Source organism: Chiroxiphia lanceolata, chromosome Z, assembly GCF_009829145.1.
Source record: "Chiroxiphia lanceolata isolate bChiLan1 chromosome Z, bChiLan1.pri, whole genome shotgun sequence".
NCBI classification, from domain to species: Eukaryota; Metazoa; Chordata; class Aves; order Passeriformes; family Pipridae; genus Chiroxiphia; species Chiroxiphia lanceolata.
In genome coordinates, this window is record NC_045671.1 from 41,572,746 (window position 1) to 41,592,696 (window position 19,951).

The 19,951-nt window shown below is 39.5% G+C and overlaps 1 protein-coding gene across 1 annotated transcript; it reads right to left on the reverse strand.

Moving 5' to 3' along the window:
- Positions 1-4,171: 4,171 nt before the first annotated feature.
- PHAX (phosphorylated adaptor for RNA export) lies at positions 4,172-13,379 on the reverse strand. Its single transcript, XM_032676370.1, has 5 exons — positions 13,247-13,379; positions 10,445-11,064; positions 8,538-8,658; positions 6,806-6,889; positions 4,172-5,526 (listed from the first exon to the last, which is right to left on the reverse strand). The coding sequence occupies exons 1-5, from the start codon at positions 13,340-13,342 to the stop codon at positions 5,257-5,259; spliced, it is 1,191 nt and encodes a 396-aa protein (XP_032532261.1). The 5' UTR covers positions 13,343-13,379; the 3' UTR covers positions 4,172-5,256.
- Positions 13,380-19,951: the final 6,572 nt, after the last annotated feature.

Below are 19,951 nucleotides of genomic sequence, written 5' to 3' on the forward strand. Positions count from 1 at the left end.
TGACAGGAGTTCTTCAGGGAGCAACAACAAGGTGACAGATGTATTTTATATATTTTCCTAAGTAAATATAAATGCAACTTTTTTATCTTTGAGACTACTAAGGGAAAAAATAACACTCTTTGGAGATCAGTATTTCTATATACACAAAACTAAAGAGATATTAATTATGTAGAAATAAATATTCAAAGCCCTTATTTGTTTCCATGTCAATTTCGTACTTCTATTAATAAGTAGCTACAGCTTAGAAAACAGCTTCTATCCATTGGATTTAATAGAGTCAGTCCTCTACAAAACAGGATATGAAGATATAGCAACTTGGAATAAGCCACATTTTTCAAGGGAGTGACCTAAAATAAAACTTTAGTATATCATATTTTCAAACACAATAATAAAGTATCTTTTTATATTACAATAGACAAAGTTATTCGTATCATGTAAGGCAAAAGTCAGACAGGCATCAGGATATTAGAAACACTTTCTGGAAAACTTATACTCAAACCCTTGCAAAAGTAAAGAATTATTTTCTTTACATTTCCCCTCAAGCATGACAATTCGGTATTTATGCAATGAGGAGTTGGCAAGAGAATTGTAAGACAAAATTGACTGACTCCTCCTCTCAGATGTACATATCAGGTTTGGGTTGAAGCTCCACAGGGACAGAATTTGGATGGCTGGAACCATCTGTGTCAGCTGTGAAGTTTATTTATTTTATTTATTTTACACCTTTGTTTACATCAGATTAGATCTTCAGCACACTTTTCCTGATGGCTCATGAGAATCTTTCTGCACTTGTCTCCTTTTCTTTTAAAAGGTGTCAGGGACTGTAGTTTATAAATTCTTCCTTCAGAGAATCTTACTTCACTGTGGTAGTCCTGGAAATAATTTATGACTACTAGAGAAGTTAAGAGTGGTTTATTCATATATTAGTTAGGCAGAGAAATAGGAGTACTGCTTAAAAAAGTTAAAAAACTAAAAAAGACGGTAAGACTGATCACAATAGTATCTTCATAAGAACAAGAGAAAAACAAGTAGGGTCAATTCCAGCAGATGTAGGAGGAATAGAAGACAGCCACAAGGACTTTACAAGGAGATAATATAGGATTGGGCTGCCTACCTATCTCCTGCACATCTACATGAACATTCTGATTTCCCCCCAAAATCTTGAGTCCAGAATATTTTTGGGTTTTCTATTAATCATCAAGGATAGCAGGTCAACATTAAGGCAAGTCGTGTGGTGGTGTTTGTTTTTCTTTTCGGGGGGGAGGTATTTTTTTTTTAATTAAGAAAAAAAAATATTTTTTCTCTGTGAATAAAATAGTCCACACAACAGCTTGGTACAATTTTGTATGTCATTTAAACATTACATACTGTTCTGTTCCAGGTTGTTTGTAAGAAGAAAAAACAGTTGCCCAACATCTGGAACAGCTGACAACCACAGCTGCCCAACATCTGGAAACATGGGAACGTGCTAGGATATCAGCAATTAAAATTTCCCAAGGCTTTTCTTTTGTCTCCATGGCAAGGTCTCTCCTGGTTGTCCAAGAAGGAATGGTCTTCTGTGTTTCAGAGACCCAGTATGTATTTCACCCAGTTCTGAATAAAGACATTCCAGTGGTTGAAAGCTGTCAGTGCAAAACTCATTAGTGGTAACTAAACAGCAAGTGTAAAATACGTACAATTATTTGGAAAAAAAACCAATAAAAACATCTAAAGGAACAAATGAAAAACCCATGTGGCAAACTAAAAAAAGTGCAACTTCTGCAGAAAAATGAGAATATTTTTCAAAGGGATGACATTTTAAACCATTCTGGTATTCTGAATCAGTAACAAGTTTTCAAGGAAAAGAAGTGAAACATTTTTTTTCTGAGGAAAATTTTCATGGCAAGAAAAAATTTTCTGTACTTATTTAACAGTACAAAAATGTTGTGTTGCTTTTTTTCCTTTAAGGAACTTTAAAAAATAAAAATATTAGTAAAATAATAATAGTAATAATAATAATAATTAATTAAACAACCTAAAAAGTAGTAACTAGAATAGCTAACTTGTGTGTAAGTCTCCTGCTACAACTTCAGATACACATTTCTCATTTTTGTCAGTGTATAGGTCAAGATGTTTGTGATTCTGGAAATGTATTTTGCTGGGCCCTATTGAATCTATCACAGCTGAGCGTTGCTCCCACAGTTCTCAAGAAATGGCATCTCTCACTACTGCAAATAGACAGATGAGAAATCTTCAAATATGTCCTTTCTAAACACTGAAGTGCCACAGTGGTTCTGAAACTACTAACGTTCTGAAATCTTTTCAGGTGCTGCTGACCAGTAAGAGTGGGACACCAAGTAAGCTTGTGTTCACAGGAGTAATGAATTCTTTTCTGTACATTGAAATAAAGAGCTTTTGATGGACTCTTCTGAACTGTAGGATGGCTCAAGTTGAGGGGATAAGTAATGAGGGTTGTCATACTGAAGTTTGACAACAGATAAAAACACCTTTTAAAAAAACTCAGTATTTTCTTTATTATCTGGTCTACTCCTTACACCTTTATTCTAACAAAATACAAGGAATTCGACTTCTCTATAACAGGAATTGTCATAATTAATGCAATCATCTCCTTTTTCTTGCACTGGGTCATTCCATGCTTGCTTGAGAATTTTGACAAAAGCAGTTAATTTTAATAAGCCTGGAAGACATAAAAACATCTTAATGAGCTCATCTTACTTGGAAGGGGAAGGAAAATCTGTAATATTGCAGTTATACTTCAAATAATGCTTTGAAGATCCACAGTAAAACTAAATCATTAATAAATTATTTTTTGTGGTGATACAAAAAAAAAAAAATCACTGTTTTCTCATCTGAATTCTGGGCACCAGACTGGGCTCCTCAGCTCCAGCTCAAAGACTGCTGACACAGGCCCCAAATTCTGTCATGGTGTGGGCACTGCAGCTGCATCCCAGGGAGGAGGGCAAGGGTCTTTGCCAGGATGGAGAGGGGAGCACCAGCCCTTAATTCAGCTTTTTAATACCAAAGAAATGGAAATCGCTGGTGAAAACAGGAATGAAGAATTTAGCTGCTCATCATTTTAAACTGGCTTACTTTTAAAAGGACTCTGCTGAAAGCCAAATAAAGAAAAAACACAAGATAAGCAAAGGTTGGTCAGACACTGAAAGGAAACAATCACAGAATATGCTGAGTTAGAAGGGACCCACAAGGATCATCGAGTCCAACCCTCAGCTCTGCACAGGACCATTCCCAAGAGTAACACCAAATGGTCCTTGAGCTGTGTCAGCCTTGGTGCTGTGACCACTGCCCTGGGGAACCCGTTCAGTGCCCGACCGGCCTGTGGGGGAAGAACTATTTCCTGATATCCAACCTAACCCTCCACTGACACAACATCAGGGAAGGTTTGGGAAGGTTTGGGAAGGGAAGGTTTGGGAAGGTTTGGGAAGAGAAGGTTTGGGAAGGTTTGGGAAGGGAAGGTTTGGGAAGGTTTGGGAAGGTTTGGGAAGGGAAGGTTTGGGAAGGGAAGGTTTGGGAAGGGAAGGTTTGGGAAAGGAAGGGAAAGTTTGGGAAGGGAAGGTTTGGGAAGGTTTGGGAAGGGAAGGTTTGGGAAGGGAAGGTTTGGGAAGGGAAGCGGGGAGGCAGGACTGTCCCGGCAGTTCAAAGGCTTCTTGCAGCCACGTGTGCTCGCAGCCCGATGGATTCACAGCCAGCATTGAAAGGCTCCTTCTTCCCACAGGCAGTCCCGAAGGCAGAATACCTCACTCTGTGATGGGTCGGTCTGTCTCTCTCAGTCGCTCTCCGTGAGGTGTCCCGTGGGGAAAAAAAATCTTCTCAAGAAAAGCAGGTGGCTGAAACTGTCGTCTCGTCACCCCCCGCCCCCGGCTCCCTTCGTCCGGTCGGCTGACAAAACCAGAATACCTCCGGACGAAAAAAAACTCCCCAGCCATGGCCCAGCAACTGCTCTTCCAAGGAACCTCCCCTTTCCCCCAACTCTCGTGAGGAGTGCGGCTTCGCTCCGTCCCATCTCCTCCTCAACTCCTCCCATCTCGGAACAAAAAGATAGGGGCGAAGGGAGCAGGGGGGTGTGTGTCGGGAAAACGGGACCTTAGGAAAAAAATTCCAACATCTCTTTTTAAACCTATGACAGGGTTGAAAGTGAATTAATTCAGTAATCTTTCAGAAATGTTTTTTTACTGGAAAATAGCGTCTAGTCACGAAAAGCCCACAACTTATTAGTGACGAAGAATTTTAAACATCATAAATATCAGTGTTGCACATGTTCGGCTATATTAAAAACAACATTCAACAATAAAAATTGTCTTCAAATAAACTTACAACCTACACAAGAGTCTTCTAAATCAAGTAAAAAAAAAAATCCCCTTTTGTATTGTTTTCTTAAGAGTCTCCATCAAAAACCATCAAATCTTCTGAAAGCTGCACATTATCTTACAGCACATGGGAGAAGGACAGGAACAAGAATTGCAGGGTAAAGGGTTTGTATCTGCAAGTGCAGTGTACAGACCCTTGGGGGGAACACAATGCGGTAAAATCTCACTACTCAGAAAGCATTCAGTTAGATTTATCCTCAAACAAAAAGATCCATATGAGTTGCATGTCTCATCATGGAAAACGTTTAGACAAAATGAGTAGGAAGCTGAAGCCACTATTAAAATACAAAGGATAAAACTGCTGTAGAAATCTAAAACATACGTTGCTCAATATTGCTTATTTACAAGGTTGTTATTCAAAGGTCACTGACCACTGAAATTAAGTGTATTTCTCAAACCAATCTGTTTTACAGGTCTTAATCCTATAAATACTGTTTCTGTCAACACACTGCCACATTAAGAATATATGATCTTTTATATCCAGATTAACTTTATAAATAGTGTTTTTCTGTTCAACTGTAGTGAGTAGCTTTGCTCACTTATTCACTTTTGTTAGATTCAGCAAATTAAATGTGAAGTATTTGGTTAAAACACAGCCTTAATTCCTTAACCTAACGTGACTAAAAAAAATTTCCAAAAGAATGAACATGGTGATGCAGGGCTGTTATCTAGGAAAATCTGTTTCTGAGGATTCAGCAAACAAATACTAGGACAATTAAAAGTCTTTCATGATGTTAAATTTAGCTAAGAATCATATCCTGCTCTTCAGCATCAAATATTTCCCACGTTTCTGCATCCTATGAAAACATGAGATTATAAGAAAGGCTCATTTAATGTTTCATAGAGACACTGTTATCAAGAACTTTAGCAACTAGAAGATCTCCAAATCATGAGCGTTATCAATTTCAATAATATCTTCAGATTCCATCTTTGCTTCATGATGCCCCTCCTGCAGATCATCCAGGGAAGCCAGAGCCTCATTTGTATCACTAGCAAAAGTCTCACGAGATGCATCATCATATTCCTGCAGGTTAAGCCCTTTAATGGCTTTCTTCATCTTCTTCCCTAGAACTTGCATTCTCCTCTTCTTGGCAGCTTTTTTGTTTTCGTACTCCTTTTGGTTTTCCAGATAGAATATTTCCTTGAGAGAGAAAAAAAAAAGCAAACAAAAAAAAGTTTGGCACATACATTTTACTAATATTTCCTAAATTTAAAGTAAAAAGAAAAATTTATTACAAATACTGGTCAATATTTAACTTAGCTACATGCTTTATTTATAGAAGAAGTATGAGAATAGACTGCACTTAGGTAAAATTCTCCATAAATAATTTTATTACATAACTTCTCAGTCTAAGAGTATACGTATCGGTAAGTTTTCATTTTGAATTTTGCTGGTGGTACAAAACTGGAAGGAATGGGTGGCAGACCAGGGGGTTGTGCTGCCATATAGAGGGACCTGTAAAGAAAATATGACCAAAGATTCTAAGACAACCACAGAAAACTTTCCTCCACAATTGAAATTTGAGTCCACGTCTCATGATCTTTACTCTCAACAATTTATGAACCCCATCAGTCCTCTTTTTTTGGAATAAAGTGATCAAATTTGCAACTTTTTAACTTTTTGTGACCACTGCAAGCAATGAAAGGATGGTGGGTACTTTTTTCCCCGTTTTTTTTCTCCAAACATAAACCAGACAATCACAATGTATGTTGACTTATTTCCCAATTCCAAATACAAGATGCTAGGATGGTTTATAGAGCTATCAGCTGCAGCCACCTACAAGCAAAATAAATGAGTCTTTCTTCTAAAAAAACTTCATATGAAGGTGGCAAATGCCATGAAAAAACCCTAAAAGTTCTCTTAATCCTATGAAGAAAATACTATCTCAGTCTATTTCATACCCTAAAAGGAAAGACAGTAATATTTACAAGATTACATAACTTATTTGGTGAGCACCACAAATGAGGCCAGTGAGCAGTTCAGACCATTATCTGATTTAATGAGAAATACTGTCTGATGCCACAGCTGGAGCTAAATAGGACAAAAATACTCTATTAAGAGAACTCCATTCAAACCATACACATTGAAACAGAGCTCCAAAGGGAGAAACAAAACATGAATAATACTGCTCTAAGGTATATCCAGACTAAGGAAAATCCAACGTTTATCTCTTCAGTCTCATCTTTCTCAGCAGGTTTTTGTGACTGGCAGCCTGTAAAAGTGAGCTCTCCCTGCCCAGTGTGAATGGCAATTCAACAATTTTTGGGTGGGTCTTTTGTTTGCCCGGATTTTGAATGTGAAAGGCTGGTTTATTTGGAATATAGAGTTAAATTTGCTAGAGACAGTTTCAATGATAACATTTCTAGTAGAAAAAAATCCCCAACTTCGGACAATTCCTTTGCACTCTTGACATTTTTACCTTGATTTGTTCTTCTTTGATGCTAGGTGTGTTCTTCAGCAGGTTTAAATAAACACCCCCAGGTGTTCTTCTCCTGGTGCCATTCTTAACAAGAGAGAGGAAATTAGAAAAAGTAAGATTAGTACTAAGTGTTGACAAAAATAGCTTCTAGGGCAACACTTAATACCGTATTCAGACAGAATAAAGCAAATTTAAATTCTGATATTTTAGGAATTACATAAAAATAGCCCTGTCTGTGTCTTATTTGTGACTGAACTAGTCATGAGAAAGACAAAATCTGGACAGGTAAACTCTGAAGTTACAAAAAAATTCCTTTAGGATATAATGCCAAACTGTTGAACTCCACACTAAATCTGATTTTGGTAGTAAAGAAACAAAATGCGAGTAATATTCTCACTATTTGCAACAAGGTGTACACACTAGGTTAAATATTCAGAGCATTCCTAACACACAAACCCAGTAAAATGTGAAAAGTTAATTTAATAAAATTATGTTGATCTCAAGTTTCTTAATAATTGTGCTCAGCAATGCGACATCTTATCTGCACGTCCAAAGGATTCTGCATTTCTGCCTAAGGCATACGAAACACAACATGTACTTCAAAATTTCTTCCCACCACATATTAATTCCAAGCAGCTTTTCAGTGTTACAACACTGCAATGTGCAATGTGTTGTAATAAATCACGGAATGGGCTCAGCTTTGAAACCTCTGTAAATTATAAAGTGCTAATTATCATACTGTTATTCAATTACAATTTTTTAGTATAAAGTTGAACCTTTATTCCAGTAAAACCTGGATGATGCTGTGTAAAATGCGATACTTTTCTGCTAAACAACAATGCAAAAAACAATCTAAAAATTCTGAGAACAGAGAAGGTCGACTTTTAAGTAGGTTTTTGAAACAGCAGATGCCACATCCTTTTATCATCTGCATTTCATGATGTCTCTTATGATCTGCCTTTCGAAGAGTGTACTCTGATCTGCATCCAAAGGAACCTGTGCCACCAGGAGCTATGTCCTTTCATCTTCTCTGTAAACACTTATTAACAAGTATTTTACTCTTTCAAGACAACAGAATAGCTTCTAATACAATTTGATAGGTGGAATTTGTTGCCTTTTTTTTTCAGGGGAGGAGGTGATGGTATTTTTCAATTTGTTTAGTTTTTTTTGTGTGCCCCTACTCATTTTTCCCCCTCTTCTCTACTTCCAGTGGCAGAACTTAAAAGCTGTGAATTGTAAACAAATTTCTGAAAGTATTTACTAGTTCTCACCCACTTTTTTCCTTCTTTGCTTCTGCACTGAAGCTCATTATTTGACAAGAACAAAAACACACCAAGAAATTGATAACCTAACCACTGAGTATAGGATTTTCTACCATGATTTGTAACAGCAATCACTACTCAGCATATTAATACTGTTGAACAGGCCAACAGTTCTGTGATAAAGTCAACAGTTTCCATTCCAGAGAGGGAAATTCAAATCAGATACCATTCTCGGCAAAAAAACTGTGTGATTTCCAGGTTCACTCACCTTATTGTTTACTCAAAACCTGCTGTAAGGTTACATTAGTGTTTATTGAGGGAGTTTCATGGCAAGGGAAGGCCATAAAATTCTGGGAGAGGTTCTCCCAGCGTGAGAGAGCTACAATAGCATTGTGTAAATGTTCTACAAGTCAAGAGTTCTGTCGCCCTCCTCGCCCTCTGGCAAACCCCAAAAGTGACATTTTTCTTACCACTATGAACAGTCCACCATTTTGCTCCACTTCAGCTGTTTCCATAAGCAGCTCAATCGCTTTTCTCTTTCCAATTATTTTCACCACTCGAGCAATTAAGTCTTTCTTTGGCTCACAAAGTCTGAACAGAGTGGGGAAAAAAAAAGGTACATTTATTGTCACGATATTTTCTTAGTAAAAACTGACTGTGGAACTTCCATAATGAATAATTCACTCTGTGGGACATAAAAATGCACTCAAGAGTCTATACATTCAAATGTGTTTCAGTGGTTTATTGAATCAGATGTGATTGAATCAGATATTGAATCAGAATACTGAGCTTCTGAAGGATTTTTTTCCCTAAAGCATGCATTTTTAAAATTTGTTTCAATGGAAATACGTTGAGTGATTATTCTTCTACTGATGCATGAAACAGTAAACCAAATATGAAACTGCAAAGACATGTACAAACCTCTGAAATTAAAGTATAAAAGTGTGTTGTGTATTTAACAGTTAAAATTAATTTTTATAGTTAAGTCAAGAACTGGAGAAAACAGGAAGTGTAAATTTCCCCTGTATCACATGCCATTCAGACAAGCCTACATAACAATCAGTCTGTTGACTGATCTATAACCTATAAAAAACAAATAAGAAAAAAATTACACTGTAACTTCAACACTACTAATACAATGCCATTGCTACAAACAGTTAAAAAAAAAAAGAGCTTTCTGTCCTATTTCAACAAATCTCAATACAGCAAAGAGGAGCTTATTATAAGAGGTATGCTCAAAGTTTCCAAATTAATAAATGAGAACCTAACAAGAACTGTAAACAGCATTAATAATTGTCTAATTGCTGTAGGAATGGCAGTTGCTGAAGTAAGTAGCACATGTATGAAGACAACAATGGTTTGAAACCATTTAAAATCCAGGTTTTATTTAAATGTCATGCTAACTGTCAGTAAATCTTCCAAGTCTTGTTCCCTATTTAACTTACGTTTTTTCCCTTGCACCACTGAAAAAGGATTGTGGCAGTTCAACTCAATCTAACCAAGAGTGACCTGAAGCCATGGGCGCTCTCTCACACCATCAATCCACTGCTGTCAGGAAGTGGTGAAGCAAATTGGTTCAGGAAACAAATCTGTTTACAAGTTAACTCTTCCAAAAAAAAAAAAAATCAACAAGCTTTTGCACAGATTATTTTTCTGAGTCAGCTCAGTGTACAATAACCAAATAGCAGGATTGTGAAAAGGACTGGATGGTGGTAAGTGTGCTCATGGCTGGAGCTTGGTGACCATAAATTAGCATAGAACTGCAGAAAGAGGCCAGGACTCATTTCAGTGCTGGTGCCTGACACTGGTGTAGCCCTCGGTTACAACAGCAGCAAAAGGTTTTTTCACACAAATATATTCCATGTAGAGAACATGTGTATTTCAGAAGCTGTGTTTTCTAAAACACTGCACAGTTTACCTCATATTCAAAGGTTTAAATCTACAGATTTAAAGGTTTATAACTTAGACAGATTTTCATGGTAACTACAGCATGTTTGCACTGGTGGCCAACTACAAACAAGCATCTTTGCTCATGGGGTATTTCCTAAAAAAACCTCCACTACCAAATCTGTATAACAAGAAGGAATATTTTTCCTTGCTATTGTTCTCAAATAACAGACTGTTTTCGTGGATCCTTAAAAAATATATAAAAATTAATATAAATAGACATTATTAACTGGATGTTTTTACAAGATACCAGCCACAGTGCTGCATTTTTATCCCAGGATTTGGAAGTGCACATAAGGCACTCATGCCTTTTGTAATCTGACATGTAATATAGGACATCTTACAAATTTACCAGTAAGGCAGCTTTTCCTCACTCTTCCATCAGCTACCAATACTTAGGGAAGTGAAGACACACTGTTATCAAACTCACCGATAAGCAATTTCATCTGCCACTTTTTCCTCTGAATCTTCTTCTGTTATCTCATACCTTCCTTTGTATTTCATTTCTTGCCTTTCACCCAGTCTATCTTTCATGGGGCGCTTCCTTTTGAGAAAGCCTTGCCCGTTTTCCCCTTCTACAGGCAATGTCTTCTTGTCATCATGCATGTATTGATCCAGTTCCTTATCCAAAGTCTCTGCCTCCTTTTGCTGAGATTCCTTCATCAGCTTTTTAGCCAACAGGTAGTTGTAAGTCTCAGACTGCCTGCTTCTGTCAATGCTGCCATCCATGCCTAGAATCCCAAGCTCAGTGGCTACTGCATCCTGATTCTGTTCCTGGAGCACTGCACCCCAGATGTTGTTGACCTTCTTGCCACGCAGCGCAGTTTGTTTTTGGTGGCTCTGGCTGAGCTGGAAGGGCTCGGGTTTGGCAGGAGGGAAGTTGAAGCACTTCTGTCTCTTCCGTTTCCACAGGCAGCTGTCATCGTCAGAGTCAGAGCAGCTCTCCTCACTGGAATCCACACTCTTGGTTGTCCGATAGGGAACACTCGGTGCACTGGATGAGATGCTGCTCTGGAATGGCCTGCACGGATCACTGCCATCATGTGATTTCTGAAATTTAAAAACCAAATGTCCATTAGTTTAACCATTTGTGTAAATCAGAAAAGGTTTGATTAGCTAAAAACCCCTGAATTCTGACTCCTGTGGCTGTGCAGTCCTCTGTGAGCATGTGTTGGACCGCAGCTGACAGGAGCATCCTACGGAACTCCTGCGTTTTGAGTGGATGGATATCAGCATGAAAGAAAGCATGGCTGACACAGAAACACATGCCAGGAGTTGCTAATCTGCTTAGTACAACCTTTACTGAATGAAAATTATTAAAAGACTGGAAAAGTCATGAATATTCTCAAACTGGACAAAGACACAACGTGCACAGCAGCTTTAAGAAAGAGTAAAATATCAAAACACCACAGCAATCAACCACAGGTTTAACAGCATTGAAGTTAATATTCTCTCTGGAGTCTCGAGGGAGAAGACCAAAAAATCCCAAAACTAAACCCAAAAAACTGGGAATTTTTTTGTTAATTTAACTGTGTACTGTGATCCTGGTTCCATCAGGACAGCACATAACCAGCTGGGGACAGCAGTACCTTCCAGAACCACACGTTTTTTCTCGTTTAAATCAACAATACACTGTAGTTTAATTATGGTTTATTAATTAGGACACACCCCCCCCAAAAAATCATTCTATTGATACACTATATTCAAGAAATGCTGTTTTCTCACAGATAAACTAAATCATGAAAGCTAAACCTGCTGCAATTGGCACAATTTGCAAAAACACCATGGGTAACATAACCCTGAATTCTTATTCCCAACTGCTGGAACTTTAGGTCATGCTTTCTGTGCTAAACATTTTCTTTATACATAATTCCAGCTATTCCCTAACTAATTTCCCATCTTCAAGTTATATGCTGTCCTATGTTCTCTAAAAGAATAAGATCTCTTCCTCCATTTTCAGGTGAAATGAAAATTCTTTAACCTTACTGCTTTCGTCACATTACGGCACCGTTTCTTCTTCCTCCTATTAGCAAACAGAAAACAGAAGTATTCAACCTATTTTATCATGTTAGGGAACAGAAACCTTTAACTTCAACCGTAATGCAAAAATCCCTAACACCACAAGAAATCAAAAAAACCCTCTAACACTTCTGTAACAACTTTTTTTGTGCTTCAGATCTCAAAAGTATATTGCAAATAAAACAACTGAAGAAAATAAAGTTCCTTATACATACAGTGTCACACAGTGAACTGTCTTACTTTGAAATCTTTCCCTGCCCGCACACCACCACAATTACCTCATACTTTCTGAACAAATTCCTCATATCCTCACAGAATCACAAAATGGTTTGGGTTGGAAAAGATCTTAAAGACCAGCTTGTTCCAAAATCCCTGCCATGGGCAGGGACACTTTCCACTAGCCCAGGTTGCTCCAAGCCCCGTCCAACCTGGCATTGGACACTTCCAGGGATGGGGCAGCCACAGCTTCTCTTGGCAACCTGTGCCAGGGCCTCACCACCCCCACAGGAACAACTTCTTCCTAATATATCATCTAAACCTACACTCCGTCAACGTGAAGCCATTCCCCCTTGTCTTGCCACTCCATGCTCTTGTAAACAGTTTCTCTCCATCTTTCTTGTAGCCCCTTCAGGCACTATAAAACCATAATTAGGTCACCCCATAGCCTTCTGTTTTCCAGGCCGAACAACCCCAATTCTCCCATAGTTTCCTCACAACAGAGCTGCTCCATCCCTCTGATCACCTTAGTGCCTCCTCTAGACTGTCTCCAGCAGCTCCATGTCCCTCCTGCACTGGGGACCCCCGAGTTAGACGCAGCGACCCACGTGGGGAGCACACAACGTGAAAACGACGGGAGACATCAGGAAGGCGAAGGAATCCCTTCCGCTACCTCTGTTTGGAGTCAGAAGGATGCCAGAGGTCTGTTGGGCCCGGGGATGGGGCGCTCAGGGCTCTCACCCGTGTCCACAGCGGCTCGTGCCCATTGTCCCCATCGTCCTCGCGCCCGCCGTCCCAGCGCCTTGCCGGCAACGCACCGGCCGACCCAGCCTGTTCCCGGCCCAGCAAAAGCGCTCCCAGCTGGGAAAACCCCCGTCCCTACCCGGCTTCCGCGGCCTCCCCATATGGCAGGCCCCGTCCCGGTTTTTCCCCGCCCGGCGCATCCCGGAGCGGCGCTCCCGCAGTCCTCCCGCGGCCGCCGCTCCGCCGCGCTCACCTGCCCGGGGGAGCCGGCGCCGGGCATGTCCGAGTCCGAGCCGGACAGCTCTCCGTCCTCCACGTCGCCGTCCATGCACCGCGGCTCCAGCGCCATGTCCCGGCGGAAGGGCAGAGCGCAGCGTCGGGGCGGCCCTGACGTCCATCCGGGGCGGGGATGCTCCGGGTGTTTGTTATCCCGGGTCGGACCGTTCCGCAGTTTTGCGCCAGGGCTGCTCGGGTGGGACAGGCCAGCGGTGGATGGAAGCCCAAGCCATCGGCTCGTGTGGCCCCGGGTTCCTCGGCACGAGTGTTGCGAAATGTGGGATATATATTAAGGTTGTCTTAAGTCAGGGTGTTCTTTGATATGAGTTCTTCATATGCTTTCAAAGCCTGATCAGCAAGAAAGGACACCTCAGTATGGTACACCCAGCAACTGCATCCCTTAGTCACAGAATCACAGAATACGACGAGTTGGAAGGGACCCACAAGGATCATCGAGACCAGCCCCTAGCCCTGCATAGGACCATCCCCAAAAGTCACACCATGTGCCCGAGAGTATCATCCAAATGAGTCTTGAGCTCTGTCAGCCTTGGTGCTGTGACCACTGTCCTGGGGAGCCTGTTCAGTGCCCAACCAGGCTGTTCGGGGAAGAACCTTTTTCCTGATATCCAACCTAAGCCTCCCGACACAACTTCAGGCCATTCCCTCGGGTCCTGTCCCTGGTCCCCACAGAGAAAAGATCAGTGCCTGCCCTTCCTCTTCCCCTTGTGGGGAAGCTGTAACTGCAATGAGGTCTCCCCTCAGTCTCCTCCATCTGAACACACCAAATGACCTCAGCTGGTCCTCACACAGCTTCCCCTTAAGGCCCTTCTCCATCTTCATTGCCCTCCTTTAGACGCTTGCTAATGGCTTAATATCTTTCTTATATTGTGGTGCCCATAACTGCCCCAGTATTGCAGGTGAGGCCATCCCAGGTTAGAGCAGAGCAGGACAATCCCCTCCCTAGCCCAGCCAGCGATGCTTTGCCTGATGCCCCCCAGGACACGGTTGTTCCTCCTGGCTACCAGGGCACTGCTGACTCAGACATCCAGGAACTAACAAGCTTCCATGCAGTTGAACTGCCACCATTAAGTTGGAAATAGGTTGGGTGACAGCCTTTCCAAGCACATGAGGTTTGAAAGGCGAACGCTCACATGTAGAACGAATATGTGAGAACATAAAGTACTAGAGAAGATTATGATCAAAACCAATTTGTGCAGGAAATCTTGAGAATTTCTCTCCTGGCCACTAAAGAGCTGGTTTCCTAGATGACAGAATGGATAACATTACTTTTAAAAATACCAGAAAAAATAGTCCTCTGTAAACAACAGCATCACTAGCCAGAGTTGCAGTTCCCCTGAGATTAATCTCCTACTTGCCTTCTTAAAATCAATTGCATGCAAATTTTTAAAGAACAACATAATTCAGATTTTCTAGAGTCAAAGGAGAAAAGGTCCTGATCACCTGTAAATCATTGGCCTAGAAACCTGAGCTCCTCTGAGATCACGAGCACACCATCACATACTGAGATACTTCTCCATTGCTGCAAGATGTTCCAATGTTCTAAAATCAAATGCAAAGCACAGTCTTTAATGATATTCTGTTGTCATCCTTGTTTCTAAGAAATATGTGTTAAGTATAGAAATTTCTATATAAATGTCTACATCTATACACAAGTGCATACACACATATATATAAACACATTGTACACACACATTAATATACAATCCTCAGCCTTTTGGCATTGTGATACAGAAATGGATCAGCTTTATAGGGGTGATCAGACACCAGTTTGTGAATTGAACACAACCAGCTCTCCAATCAACATTCCTCTCCTACCTCAAAGCTGTTGCCACCCAGTAATGGATCACCCACATCACCTCTGCAATATCAGGAAAGAGTAACTTCCTTTTGCCAAGGAAACGTGAGAAGAATTTATCTTAATGAGGAGCCTATGTCAAATAGAGTACTAAAACCAAGCTTTCCTTTTCCTGGAGCAAAGCCTCAGGAATCCATCCATCATATAGCAGAGAGTTCAACCACAGTAATTTTAAACACCTAGATATAAGCATTTCTGTGTATCACCTATAGAAAGATCAAAGGATGAGACAAAACTGAACACTTAAAGAAGATGTCCCTTTTGAGGGATACTTCCACATTCTGCATATTTGTGTGGAGTAGAGAAGGAATTTTGACGGGACCTCTTAAGTGCAAATGTGAGATCAGACTTAATGAGCAAAATCACTGAACCTCAGATGGCAATTCATTATTTAAGGATTATTCTAGCATAAAGGTCACCCTAGTATACAACAGTATTCAACTGCCTATTCTGAAGATTAGTTGCTAAACTGCTTGTTGTTTTAAGGCAGTTAATACTTCAGTATTGGTTCTGACAAAGACATATGGACATAACATTTTTGTAACAGCTGCTGTAATGGCAGCCAACCCTGCAGTGTCTGCAGGTATTCACCTTTGTCAAAAGAGCTTTCTGATGTGTGCCTGTCACAGGAAATGGAATGAACCAGGAAGGAAGGAGAGGCATCTAGTGGCAAATCTGTGCTGTTCTTTGCATTTCATGATAATGCTTCACAGAATTCCAGCACTTCACATATGGCCCATCACTTCTTTTAAACATTTTCTTTCTGCTATGAATGAGAGCATATAAAAAATATAGGGGATATTTTTCTTCTCAACTGTCAATCAGAACTATTTGAAAAGGAGATGAGATTTTTATTTTTCTTTCCTAGTTCTATAGCAGTTCTTTGCGTTGTTTTTCAGAGGACAGAGATCATGTTGCAAAGGGTCAATTATATTTTTGCCTGTGAAAGCATTTTTCAGAAATAAAACCACTTGTGAGGTTCAGCATCTCATAGTCCAAAGGTCAGCTCCTGGAGCCGTAGAAATAAAGAGCAAACTGTCCTGAGCATCATTAATTTGCATCCTTGGATCTGACAGAAAGCCTGCTTAAACAGCTGTTTCTGCCTGGTTTTAAAGATTTGCTCTGTTCATGTATTTTACTGTACACTGGTAGAAATATTATGAAGTGAATCTGTAGTAATACACATATCTGAAATAAAGTTACAGACAAAGAAATAACCTTTCCAGCAAGATGTTTCTGAAGGACTGCTGGAGACTGACCAATTTCTTTAGCATTACACTGATTCTCTTTTTGTGCTGTGAAGTACTTTAATACTAGTGGATACATTACTGACTACTGTTAGCTGCTTAATATTTTCCTATCCACTAAAAGCGAAGAGCAAACAGTTGTAGTCACAACTGTTGCTATGTGCATTCAGTTTATTCAGTCTTCCCTCTCCACAAATGTTCATACACACAAGGGAGAAACACATACAGACACATGCATCCTTGTTATTAATTACTGATTGAGAAAAAGAAATATGCAGGCAGATATCTTACAGTTCTTGAACACATATCAGCTGCTGGATAAGTAAATTTTACTAAAAGATAAAACAGCATAGTGGATAAATTAGTCCTACTGGAAAATTCTTTATGCATTTGACTCCAAGAAAACAAACACAGGTGTGATTTTCCTGAGAAGAGATACATCTTTATCTGGATCACAGCTAAACATTTAACCTTTTAGTGGCATGGGCCTGAAAACCTAGCGTATTTAGGAAATGCAGTTTTTCACTCTTGCTTTTAACAAGCCCATTCAAGGACACTGTTCTTCCTTTATGCATTTTAGATCATCTTACCTGAGGACTGCATATTATCAGGACTATAGTGCCTTATTCTAAATCCCCTTTGTGGTCTAATTTTCAGTGCTTGGACACTTCACTGCAATGAAAGTCATTGCAAGCCAGCTCTCATTATCAACCAGCCATCATCATTATCCATTACCCAGTGAGGCCTTTGAAAACACTACTTCATGTTTTTCTGCATATTTGGATGGCCACTTTCCTTAAAAATTTTGCTCCTGGCCTTAAATTTCCCCTTGTCTACACTTGGAAGAAAAATAGGCACAAAGTCGAAGAAAGACCAAGAACAGTTAAAGCTCCTTCCCTGTATTGCCATCATTATTAATCTGATCCCTCATGGCACTTCTATTGCAGTGCTTCAGGATTATTCAAGAGATCTAGTGAAAATGAGATAAATCAGAATGTGCTTTTTTTCCTGTGTTGTTGTCAGCTCATTTCCCATTGAGTTTAATGATGCATTTTTCATCATATTTGCAATTAAATCATATCTGCGGGATTTATCTGAATTACAAGGCGTTTCTGGAATGAAGCTTAGTCTTAAAATGTGGCAGAAGGGAGGTGTAATCTTCCAGTAGTTTGCATGAAGGAGTCCTCTATGTGAGTATAACTGAAAAAAAACCAAAAAACCCCCACAACTTTCAGTTTACACTTGACAAGAGGAGTTGATTTAAGCACTTCATAAAATGTCCGGAAACAGGCCCAAGAAGATAAATTGAATAGCAGTACAGTTCACTCAAAAAACCCCGCAAAACAAAAGCAAGTTTATTCATAACCTCGTATCTGGGTTTCCTATATGATTTTTCTGTATGGAGACATGTCTTCCCATCTCCATCTTTAATGCAGGTTCAGCTGTAAAGGACATTTTGTTTTCCCACCTCACCACAGTAGGCACCTACAGTGCCTGGTAGAGAATCAACAGAGAAGTTCTTGTTTAAACACTAATCTCAGTCATGGTTCCCTTGATGTCCTATTTTGCACATCTTCAGTTTTCCCTTCCCAAAACCAGCTGAGCTAACAAAGAAAGCTTTAAAAACACCCTTTGAAAGAGCATAATATCACCTTCAAAATATTGCCTCCAATTATGCCCAAAACTCATATGATCGAGTGGAACAAAGCACAATCCTGCTTTCTGCAAACTGTAGCTGCTGTCTATATTACTGCAATCTCATGTGACTGGAGCCTCATCAATGTAGGACCAGATAAGGCTCAAAAGATGAGGCTTATAAGGCTCAAAAGATGGATCAAAAGATCCAGCACTGATTGCAGAAAATTTACTCCATGAAGTTGGAGTTTTACCAAGTTTGTAGCCAATACTTTTCATATCTATGACAACAAAATGTGCAGTATTATTTAAACCAAGTTGATTAAATTTTGGGTTGAATAAATTGTGGGAAATTACTCCTTCCCTGCTCCAGTGGGTGATTCCATACTTCTTGCAGCAATAAGTGACTTTGTTTGGGATTCCTCGAGACAATCCCTGTTTACAGCCCATTGTTTACCATTTACTGGCTGTGTAGACAGTGTGCACAGATTTCAGAAAATGTAACCTAATTAGCTGATTTGTTTGTGAAATCCATTCTGTTTTCCATTCTTGCCCTAATAAGCAAGTCAAACAGATGGAGAAAATTTATTTCATGGCATATGTTTAATTAAAGCAACTGAGGTCGTCATGGCTTCTTCACCTCATCACAAGTTGAATTCACAATAGAAAAGACTCCTCCAGGATTTTTTGGAAAGAATTCAGTTGTGGAGGTAAGACTGTACAGTCTGTTCAGCAGAACAATTTATCCCAGTCCAACAGGATGTCTATTTCGAAAAGGGATTATTCAGAAATACTTTTGCTCATTGGGATGGAGTTGAACCTCCTGGAGGGGTATAGTAACCTGATGCTTTTCATCTGTGCTCCCACTGGATGAAAGGTGATCTGATGTGTCCAATGTACGTTTAGTTTTCCTGAAGAAGTGCAAAAACTTTTCAGGTAATCGCAGTTAGATGTCATGAGTATTCATAATCCTGCTCTAAATTCAGCACTGCAAATACCTATTTAAAAGCCATGAAAAGCTAAGGGCAGTGTGCCATTGCTCCACATCCTCAATGTAAAAACAGAACAGCAAGAACATTTTCTATGTTTTCTTTTTCAACAGGATTTTTTCTATGAAATAATTCTTGGCTGGTAAAACTAATCAAAGCACTTTAAAAATATACAAATATATAAAAATATAACATAAATAAATGCAATAAGATAGGACTTTTATGATGCCAGTTAGTGAAAATTGAGTATTGGCCTTGAACCCTTCCAATGCATTTGCAATATGCAACTGTGAAATCCTAGTGAAAATTAAATCCTTTAAAGTGGTCAAAAACTGCAAGACATGAGTGTACAGGCACAAGAATTGCATGGCACTTCAACCGAGGCCATACTGAAACAACCTTTTAAAGAAAGAGACATGTGAAGCAGTCTCCTAGGTCTTCATAAGGAGAGCTTTTAGGTTTTTAGGGACAGAGGGGTAGAGGTGTTTTAATGTGAGTGGTTTTTTTTTGTTTGATTGGAGGTTTTATTTTGTTGTTGTTGTTGTTGTTGTTTTTATTGTTGTTGTTTCATGTTTGTTTGGTTTTTGTGGGTTTTTTGTTTTTTTTGGTAGGCATTTTCTTTACTCTTTCCCTGCCCTCCCCCCCTTCTACTCTGTTACAATTAATTGGCAGTAAATTAAATTAATTTCCCCAAATTGAGTCTGTTTTGCTTCTAAGGGGAATTGATAAGTAATCTCTCTATTTTTATCTTAACCCATGATAATTTCATTATATTTTCTTCACCTGTCCTGTTTATAGAGTGGGAGTGATAGAACACCTAGGGGGCCACCCCATAAATTAATCTCAATCCCGATCTCACTGAGAGCTCATTTAATCAATTGTCAGCTTTTCTATTTCCATTTAATATTTTCTTCCTAACACTTCCTTTATTATTA

What these genes read in the sequence shown, in the direction of transcription:
- PHAX (XM_032676370.1), bottom strand. Translation starts at nt 13,342, where the DNA reads ATGGCGCTGGAGCCGCGGTGCATGGACGGCGACGTGGAGGACGGAGAG. An exon ending in GCGCCGGCTCCCCCGGGCAG is followed by an intron (nt 11,065 to 13,246) that starts GTGAGCGCGGCG and finishes TTTAAATTTCAG; the next exon opens with AAATCACATGATGGCAGTGA. An exon ending in TCAAAGAAGAACAAATCAAG is followed by an intron (nt 5,527 to 6,805) that starts GTAAAAATGTCA and finishes TTCTCTCTCAAG; the next exon opens with GAAATATTCTATCTGGAAAA.